Genomic DNA, 9,922 nt, shown 5'->3' on the forward strand with positions numbered 1-9,922 from the left:
CACAGCACAGGCTGGGGGAGGAGGCGGCGGACATGAGGAGGCGTGCAGTGCCCCTCACCCTTACGTGTTCCACCCACCGCAAGCCCTGGGGACTCACCACCCACAGCCTCGCTCAGGAAAGTGGGCAGCAGCTCGGCGCTCAGGCGTGCCAGGGACGTGAGGCCTGGGCCAGGGCGCGGAACCACCAGCAAGTCCCCCTGCTGGATGCGCAGCAGGGCCACGTGTGGCCGCAGCAGGCTCAGCGTGTGCTGCACCAGGCACCGCAGCTGCCCCGAGAAGCCCACGTCAAAGCCACGCAGCAGTGTCTCCTCTGTCAGCCAGGAGAACTCCCCCAGGAGCTGCGACAGGAACACGCCCTGGGTGGGCAGAGGGGGACTGAGCCAAGGGCCGGGGCTCCTCCCCTGGGCCCTTAGCACCCTGGGCCCTACCTTCTGGTGCTTGAACAGCAGCAGCGTCGCCATGATGGCCGTGCTCATCACCGCGGAGCTCGCCACGCTGGCTGGAGCCAGAGGTTGGGGATGCTGGTCAGGGCCGAGGCCCAGCAGCCCCGTCCCTGTCACTGGGCAAGTCTTCCCAGCCAAGAACACACGTCCCTGCCAGCAGCCACATACACACTCCCACACAACTCCACCCTGGGAAGGGCACAGCAGGCCTGGTCCCTGCATGCCACTCTCCCTGGTGGAGAATTGACATCAAATATATGCTGCAACCCAGGCTGGGAGCTCCGAGACCCTCCCTGCCTCCTGTAGGCCTGTGCTGTGCTTAGTCGCTCAGTCATGTCTCTTTGCAACCCCATGGTGCTACCCACGAACCCACAGTCTCTGCCACGGCAGACACACTTGAAAAGATGGTAACTATGCTGTTAAAAGCCCCCTCTGTTCCAGGTACCTGTTAAGCCCCTGACATACATTATTCAGTTCAGCAAATGTCACCTCAAAGTGCAGTGGGCCGGGCAGCTGCTTGCTTGTGTGCTCTGACCTAGTGGCTCATGTTCCCCCTGGCTGCCCCCTCCTCAGGGGCAAAGACAGGGACAGGCTCCACTCTTCATGTGCCCCAAGTGGGCCCGCAGGAGGGGGCAGGTGCAGAAACCCACCTGGAACGGAGGACCCTGACCCACTGGCCAACTTGGAGAACACAATGCTCAGGAGCCTCCCCCAGAGGCCAGACCGAGGGCCCCTCACCATTCAGGACGTGCCAGCTCAGCCTCCTGACCAACAGCTGGTCCTCCTCCCTGAGGGCCAGAAGGGGTCCGGTCACAGGTGTCCACTCCTGCTCCTTCTCAGTGTCGGGGACAGCCGTACTAGAATAGAGACACAGGCCACAGGATGAGGGGACCAAGCGTACAGACAACCACGGGGCACCCAGAGCTTTCCAAATACAAAGGTGAGGGTGTTTCCCGTCCCTGCAAGAGCGGGCCCGTGTACCCTTAGTGCTTTCCAGGCTGGTGTGCCATAACCCACACCCAACTTACAGGCGGGGTGGGGGGCACCTGGATGGTTTGAGATGACAAAGATTAGCTGGTGAGGGAAGGCTGGGGCTGCTGATGTGTCTGTGGTCAGGAGAGGAGGGGGCGCCAGCTCACACTCAGCCGGGGTCTGAGAGCTGCCTTCCTTGCCCAAAACCCTCATACTCCTCTGCCCTTACCACTGGCCCAGCACGATGGGCTGCAGCAGCTGCTCCAGGGTCTGCCTGCTGCCCCAGCAGCTTCTGGCATTGATGATGTATTCCTGCCCAGGACAAGGCTGTCAGGTGGTCTGCCCTGGCCCACCTGGAAGCCTACATACAGCCCATCTGAAGTATGCCAGGCTGTCCTTGCAGTGGCCTGAGGGCCAGGCTGCCAGAAGCCCTAGAACGGACCACAGGTATGCCCAGCCTTGCCCAACAGGGCTCACACCTGCAGGGAGAAGGGCTGGGCCAGATGCACACGGACACAGACTCGGCGGCCGCAGCCCCAGCGTCGCAGGCTCCGCAGAACAGCCAGAGCACCTGTCCACAGCCCCAGTGGGGCCAAGGCCTGCAGGGAGGAGGAAGGCAATGAGGGAGCCGGCTTGCCTGGGGCATGCTTTCTGCTCTACTTCATCTTAGGCTCAACCTGGCACATGACCATGACCTCTCCAGGCTTGTTCTTGTCTGTGAAACAGGAGAAATCCTTCCCTAGCAAGGTCTTTTGGGAATGAAATGAGAAGATGACTGTTACAGCCTTGGTGGGTGCCACAGGATAATGACCATAGGGGTAGAATTGCTTTGCACTCCCCCCTGAACCCCAGCCCCGAGGGGCCTCAGTCACAGGATACAAAACTGTGCCTCCTCTCTGGAGATGGTATCCACTTGGGGACCCAGGGCAGGAAGGTCTTACGTGGCATGTATCATGGGGTGCCTCTGGAACCAGGTCATAGGTGACAGCCACTGGCACAAGCAGAGTGTCTGGGACGATGCCTGCCTGGACCCCCTGCACCACCAGGCCCAGCCAAGACAGGCCCAGGGCTGACAGCCGAGGCCCCCGAACCCCAGGGGGCTCCTCCAGGAAGATGAGCAGGGGCTGCCTGCTGGCCAGCAGCTGCTCCACAGTCTGCAAGTGGGTGGAGGGAGGCAGGTGTCAAAACCAGAACAGCTAAGGCCCCTGTTCCCTTGCCTGGCCCCATAAACCACTACTGGGGGCACAGCACTCACCGCATGGACCACAGCCCTTGCAAGAACCCCCTCAGGGCTGTCCGGGGAGAGGTTGGCCTCTGGGGGCAGAAAAAGCCCCCCAAGTTTCTTCAGCAGAGCTCTGTGGGGCACAGGGCAGAGGAGGTAAGGTGCTCAGGAGATGGGACCAAGCAGGAGGCTAGTGAGAGCCGTGGCCCCCTCAGGGCCAGCCTGGGTCCTGCCTCAACACCCTGAGGCCAGGCATGGCCCTAGAGCCCACAGCTGACCCTCCATCTGAGCCCCACAGGCTGGGCTGCACAATATGCTGAGAGCAGAGGGGCCAGGAAGAGACCCTCTGGGGAGCTGATGCTGGCAACACCACCTCCCTCCCCCACACCTCTATCCCAGTCTGGGGACCTCACCGCTGTACATCCAAGGGCACAAGCCTTTTACCTGAGGAGGGGGGAACAGGTGCGGGGGTCCCAAGCCACACGGAGCACGCCCACGCCCTGGGAGAGCAGCACAAAGGGCAGCAGGATGCCATCCAGGACTGACTTGTGGGTAGAGAGGAAGACGAGCGGCGAGCCCTGCTCCAGGGAGAGCCAGAGGGAAGTGCCAAGCCACACCCCCGCCCTGAAGATGCAGGCAGCCGAAACCTAGCACCTCCAGACCCAGGGCAGTCCCAGAGGGAGGGAGGGTTCGGCTGAGCAGGCTTTCTGAGCACATTTCCCAAAAGCAGAGGAGCTCTGTCAACAACTTTTAAGGTAATGCATTGACGTAATGGTTGTTAAGACATGATGAAAAGCCGTTAGAGGAAGCCTCTAGGGAGCAGGACCGTGAGACACGAAGACGAGGTCGTCAAAGAGCAGTGCATTTTTCCCACCCAGCTGACAGGGCTGGTCCCGACTTAGGGCTTGGCCTAGCCTCTGCTCCTGTCCCCACCATCCCACCCCATCCCCATCCCAGTGAAGGCGGGCCTTACTGCCTGGGAGGCCTTCTGGACCATCTTCATCTGGCCCCTGTACAGCTGCACGTTCAGGAAGAGGCAGTTCAGGAACCGCAGCAGTGCCCAGCTAAACAGCCTGCAGAGCAGTGCCCAGTCTGAGGTATGGGCCGCCCAGAACTCCTCTAAAGCAGGCACTACTACTGTCCTCATTTTACAGAAAAGGAAAGTGAGGTTCAGACTGGTTGCAGAAGCTGCTGGGTAGGAGAGAAAGCTAAGAAGTGGGGGTGCTGGGACTGGAAGGTGGGCCTGACAGCAGAGCACACACCTGCAAGGTGCTGATACTCCCCTAGGAAGACGTCATGGGCCACTGCCTCAGAGCACGTCTGTGCCCCCATGCATCCCAAAGGAGATCAGAGAGCCAAGACTCTCTCCAGGCATAACCAGCCTTGTCTTTGCAAACTGCTGAGGCAAGTGGACTAAAAGGGAGGGGTTAGTGATGTAAGAAGGAGAGGGGACAACGAAGGGGCAAAGTCTGGGGAGGGGACGTCCAGAGCCTGATGAGAGGACTGGCTTTAAGCGGGAGAGAGGCATAGATGCAGGCAGCATGGAGACACGGAGGACACGTGGAATGTCCTCATCAGATGGCTCCTGTTTCTCCATGAGGTGTGATCAGGACACAGCGCGTGAGTCAGAGAAGCAGCAGTCCAGATCAGAGCCTTGGAGAGCGCGCTGTGCTCCTCTGAGAATCACACTTAAAAAGGAAGCAGATCTACCCACTGTGCGTCTCTCCAGTGACATTCGGCTGCTTCGATGCAGAGAAGGCAGGTGGCTAGGTTTAAACACAACTGGGTTGTGCCCAGTGACTCCCTCCCAAGGACACTTCTGTCACCCAGGGCCCTGGAATCTAAGCTAGGCCTGGAGGGCAGGAAAGACAGGAGGTGGGCTGATGGCTGGTGTAAGGTGCTCAGGTCAAGGAACTGGAAGTCGTGACAAAGCCAAAGAATGGTCACGTGGAAGGCTGGTCACAGGTCACCAACAACCCCTACTTCCTGTTCCTGTTCACTTGACCCTTCAGCACTTTCAGGACGGCTGAGCCTCGCATGTGCTGCCCTGTACCCTTTTCCCTCAGTGACTCACTCATCCCTGGCTCTAAGTATCGCCTATGTGCTAAAGATCTGCAAATACACATTCCTGGTCTCAACCTGTTTTCTGTGCTCCGAATTCATATATTAATATATAAGCAGCTGCCTCTGTCTCCACCACTATGTCAGGTGTCAGAAAACTTTTGTCCAAAACACCTTTTGTGGGCCAAACTCACCCCCCCCCCCAAGCCTGCCTCCTCCCCTCCAACCACACCGCCAGGCACTCAGCCAGATGCCCAGCCCACCTGCAGCGCCCCCTTTCCCTCCACTGGCCCCATTCCAACCCTCCTCTACATCAGTGAGTCCTGTTAATTTCACTTTGGTTTCTCCATCCATTTTCCCAAGTTCTACTGCCATCCCCAACCCCCATCATCTCACCTAGACTAACAAACCAGCCTCCCCAGAGGACCTGTTCTCTATTCTTGACCTCAATTAACCTTGCTGTCACTCTCTGTCTAAAACCTTTCCATTGGTTTTCATTGCACTTAGAAATCAAATCCAAACATCTTGTATACCGCTCTGCATATCTGCTCCCTTCTACTTCTCGATTTTGTTTCCAACAACTCACTCCCTCACTTGCCAGCTTCCAACCACATCAGCTTCTTGAACAAACCTGGCCTTTTCCTGCAGCCACAGCTCATGCTGTTCCCTCTGGGAGAACTGCTCCCTGACATCCTCACTTCCCTGAGGCTGGCTCAATTCCCCCTTCTGTCCCTGGCTTACAGGTCTCTTCCCCGCCTTCAGGTTTTCTCAGTCCTAGCCCTTGTTCTGTCCTTCTTGCAAGCATGTGCCACCTCCACTTCCCCAGAGGCTTGCTCTGCATCTAAGAGGAGCTGCACCCTGTGCAGGACACGTATGGAAGGAAGCAGGTGGTGACAGTGGCGGGTATGTGTGAGTGAGTGGGCAGGCCTACAGATGGGGACCCCGGTCTCCTCTCTCCACCGGAGCCTGACCTGGGGGAAGGTGGAGGGGCAGAGGAGGCACTGAAGTCCAGGTCACAACCAGGCATTCCTGAGATGATCCCCCTAAGCCCCCACCCTCTCAGGACAGATACACACAGGCCAGCAGTGGTGAGAACACGGACTGGAATCTGGGAGCTGGCTCAGATCAAAGCCCCTCCCCCTTCCCCAACTGGTCCCCTGAAGGAGCCAGCTGTGTTCAAAATTCTTAGTGTCCAGATCAGGGCTCTTCCAGGCTGTCTGGTAAATACACCACCCAGCTCCCCCAGGAGGGGAGTCTAGTCTTTCCCCAAGCCCAGCCAATGCTCTCTCCCTAAGGGCAGAGGCCCCAGCTCAGGGCGCCCTTCAGCAGAGTTACCTGAGCAGGAAGGGGCGGGGCGGGGCCTGGATGTGGCCCAAGATGCGCTGTACCTCTTTCCTCACGTGGCTGGGCACCTGGCCTTCCCCAGCCCCTCCCGGGGCCCTCCCTGAGATGACATTCTGCACCCTGTGGTGGAGGGCAGGGGAGGTGGTGGTTGCAGCATAGGGCTGAAGCAGACCTAAGGTCACTTCCCTCAGCCCTGTAGTCCCCAGGGCACAGCCTCCAGCCTTCACCCTCCATCTTTAAAAAAGGGTCCCTGACCAAGCTAACACTCTTGAAACCAGTCCTTTCAACCAGCCCCGCCTAGAGCCTTTATCATCCCTTTAAGGATCCCAGAAATACCAACCAGATCCCAGTCCCTGCCTCCTCACCCAGTGCTTTCCATGATCTTCTGTGAGGCATCCTGGCAGGGTGGTATGTGCTGCTCCAGTGACCACAAGAAATAGCAGAGCCTCCGAACCAGCCAGCCCCGAAACCTGGGCACAGCCCCCAGAACAGGGGGTAGACGTCTCAGAGGCCCCCACCCCAACTAGGGCCCACAGAGGGTATTCCATCAGGAAGGGATCACATCCTAGTCCCGTGGACTGGGAACACCTGAGCTTGGCTTATGGAGCAGGAAGAGGAAGCACCTGCCCACCTGTGGCCCATTCCTATCCCCTCTCCCCAGGGAACAGGGTACAGGTTCCGGGCTTGAAAGCTCACAAAAGGAGCTGAGGGAAACTCCAAGCCTGCCTGTCCCCACCTGTGGGTCTGGAGCAGAGGGCACAGTCCATTCTTGTCCCATCAAAAGAAGAAAATGATAACACAAAGCAGGGCCCCAGCAGCCCTGTACCCAAGGGCCCTGCGCACCACCCGGCACCACCCCCAGCTCTGACTACCTGGTGTTCTCCTCCTTCACCAGGATCACATTGCAGAAGCCGAGGTCCATTATGCTTCTGTGGAAGAGGGACTCCTGCCGGAAAGGGGTAGAGAGCATGTGCTTGGGGGCGGCCTTTGCAAACCGGCAAAGGAAAGCTCCTGCTCTGTCTTCTGCGTCTTTCCCTGATGGGCTCTACAGTCTACCGAGAGATGGATTATAGCACTGCAGTTCCCAAAAGATGTCTGACCTCAGATCCTGAAGTTCACTTAGGAGAGAGGGCTCCATGGTCAAAAGGAAAGGGCTGCATCCTCTACAGAATCACCCTCTTGGAGAGTAGCATATCATCTCTGAGAAGTTCTCTCACCAACAGCAGGGAACATGTAGCCTGGATCTCCACAAGAACCCTGAGTCCCACCAGCCCCAGCACGGACCTACAAAGGCCCCAGGCATGTGCCGAGTGCTCGCCGACTCTGAGTGGACAGTGTTTCCAGGCCCTCCGCTCTGAGTGCAGGCATGCTCAGACCCCAGCCCTCTGGCCTCTCAGATCCCTCTGTACCTCCCCACCCAACTCTCCCAGGCCTGGGAGCCAGAAGCCAGGAGCAGGCCCAAACCACCAACCAACAAGCACTAGTGCACCCACTCCCCTGAGACAACAGGCTAGGGAAGGGCTGGGCTTGAAGACATGAAGGAAACTGTTTCCCGGGGCTGCGGCAGCTGTGGCTCCCAGAACCAAGCTTCCCAAGGTAGGGCCTGGCTTGACCGTCACTCACCCAGCTCTTAGGGGTACAGGTCTGGCAGCAGCGACCCACAAAGGGGCGGTATTTCCCCAAGAATGGGGTGACAGCCTCCAGCTTCATCCCAAAGCCTGAGGACCACAGGCTGGTCTGGAAAAGGGCCACAGGGAGAGATGAGGGGACTCAAAAGTCCTTGACAGAGGGAGGTGGGCTCCAGGAGTGAGGGGCACAGGACGGGAGGCAGGAGGGTAGAGGGTGTTCTGGGAATGGGAATGCTACCTCCTGACCATCCTGGCTGCTTTTCTTCTGGGTTTGGAGTCTGGCTTCCGCCATGGTGTTCATGGGGGTCTACAGCATCTGGGAACCAGCCACCTCTGCGCCCCTCCTCTCTCTCCAGAAGAACCTGACCTGGGAAGAGGAAACAGGATGGAGGAGGTACTGGAATCTGGGCCACAACCAGAGGTTACTGGAGTGACCCCCACGCCCCCACCCCAAAACAGACAGACAACATGCAAGCCAGCAGTCATTTGATCCAGGGCTGGAATCTGGGGGCTGGCTCAGATCAAAGCCTCTCCCCTCAATACCCAACCGATCCCACCAAGGAGCCAACTATCCTCAAAAGATCTCACAGTGTCCAGATCAGGGCTACCTCAGGCTAGCACTCAGAAAATGGGTTGTCTCATCGTCGATATCCACTCTGCCTTCTCACAGCACAGATGGGGCTGTATTAGAGACTCTGACACTTTCTGTGCACTAGGAAGGAACAAGCCTGGACTGGCAGGAAGGAGGCATTAGGCTGCCAAATAGGAACAGGACCACTGTCCCGAGGCCACCAGGGCCTGCTCAGCACCAGAAGACAGCCCCTTTCCCCTCAATCATTACAAGAATGAGGGCTGAGGGTACTGGATGGGTGATCGTTCTCTGGGTCAGAACTCAAAAAAATGCCACACAGACCTGTCCCCAAGGAATGGTCTTCTGGTTGGGGATAAGACACTTTTCCACAACTGGTATCCTCTCACACAGCACTCTCTATGGAAGATCCCACTTGGTATTGCCTCGGCCTCCTCCTTTCTACCACAGTATAACATCCATCTTCCATAAGACAGCACCAAACCCCTCCTAGTCCAGAAACTGGGCCCTAAAAACCCTTCTCCCCTGATCTCTCTCCATGTCCCTGATGGATAGGCTGATCCAATTATTGCTACCATCTCTACCCTCACTACACAGTTCCTGCTCCTACCTGGGAATGCATTCTCCCTTCCCATCACCTCCCCAAATTCTAAGTCCACGGCTCTAAGTCCATGATGCTTCTGCATCACCTTCCAGGTTTTTCCTCCCTTCCTTGGTTCCCCCAGCCCAAGCCTGCCAGGAAAGAAGCCTCCTCCAGAGTTAGCCCATATCATCTGAAAGTATCCTGAAGGCAAGAGCTACAATGCACTCATCTTCGTATGCCCAGCCTTCTGCCCTGCCCAGAGGGGGGACCCAGGAGATGCTAGTTAACTGACTGTAACTTCGTCTCCCAGAATTCCTCTGCATCTCTCCTCTTCTCCTCAGTCAGCAGTTTAGAACCACAAGACCAAGTGGTACCAGGATCACAATTCCCCAGTGAACAGCTCTGCTAGACTCATCTGGAACATACCTCCTCCTTTGAAAATGTTCTCCCAGCCCAATTCACTAACACTTGGCACAGGAAGTCCCCAAGACCAGGCTCCAGTCTGTGGAGTCCTGCCTGCTTGGCAAGGAGGGTGTCTTCACCCCAGCTTCAGAACACCCCCACTCTCCAACCTAAACCCCCTAGATCTGGGCTAATGCTACAGGGACAGAGGAAGGGAAGGATATGTTAAGGCAAGGCAAGGGATAACGCCCAGTCACCAACCAAGTCAGCTACTCAGCTCACACAATCCAGGGCTCAGTTTGGGGATAGATCTTTCTAGCACCCCAGCCCCCCAAATGGGGACTTCTCTGTCAGTCTGCAACTCCCCGCCTGGACACCCCTCCCCGCAGGACCCCAACAGCAGAGGCGGCAAACTGGCCACTAGAGGGCCAAACGCAGTTCACAGATGTACTTTCTTTGGCCCTGCAGTCTTCTACAACTTGGCGGATTAACCTCAACATTTAAAACTAGAGAGCTTGTCAATCATAAATCAATTAAAAATAAATAAACACTTTTTAAAAGCCAGAGAGCTTGTTACTTTAAAACAACAGCAACAAAACAAAGAAAGAAAGAAAACAAAACAAAACAAAACCCGCGTCTCCAGCGGCTGTTGTTAAAAAAAAAAACACACACACAAAC

General features: G+C 57.1%; 1 protein-coding gene across 1 annotated transcript in view; it reads right to left on the reverse strand.

The window, feature by feature from the left end:
• GPAT2 (glycerol-3-phosphate acyltransferase 2, mitochondrial) overlaps window positions 1–7,971 on the reverse strand; it is a 10,253-nt gene extending 2,282 nt beyond the window's left edge. The window contains exons 1-14 of the mRNA XM_010829579.1: window positions 7,909–7,971; window positions 7,666–7,779; window positions 6,915–6,988; window positions 6,408–6,512; window positions 6,034–6,162; window positions 3,611–3,710; window positions 3,082–3,215; window positions 2,671–2,770; window positions 2,357–2,569; window positions 1,895–2,014; window positions 1,645–1,727; window positions 1,182–1,300; window positions 429–499; window positions 97–356 (exon numbers count right to left, since the gene is read on the reverse strand). Of these exons, the coding sequence (XP_010827881.1) occupies window positions 97–356; window positions 429–499; window positions 1,182–1,300; window positions 1,645–1,727; window positions 1,895–2,014; window positions 2,357–2,569; window positions 2,671–2,770; window positions 3,082–3,215; window positions 3,611–3,710; window positions 6,034–6,162; window positions 6,408–6,512; window positions 6,915–6,988; window positions 7,666–7,779; window positions 7,909–7,971 (1,685 nt within the window). The remainder of the gene's footprint in view (window positions 1–96; window positions 357–428; window positions 500–1,181; window positions 1,301–1,644; window positions 1,728–1,894; window positions 2,015–2,356; window positions 2,570–2,670; window positions 2,771–3,081; window positions 3,216–3,610; window positions 3,711–6,033; window positions 6,163–6,407; window positions 6,513–6,914; window positions 6,989–7,665; window positions 7,780–7,908) is intronic.
• Window positions 7,972–9,922: the final 1,951 nt, after the last annotated feature.

This window comes from Bison bison, unplaced genomic scaffold (assembly GCF_000754665.1).
Source record: "Bison bison bison isolate TAMUID 2011002044 unplaced genomic scaffold, Bison_UMD1.0 scf7180017864508, whole genome shotgun sequence".
Taxonomy (NCBI): Eukaryota; Metazoa; Chordata; class Mammalia; order Artiodactyla; family Bovidae; genus Bison; species Bison bison.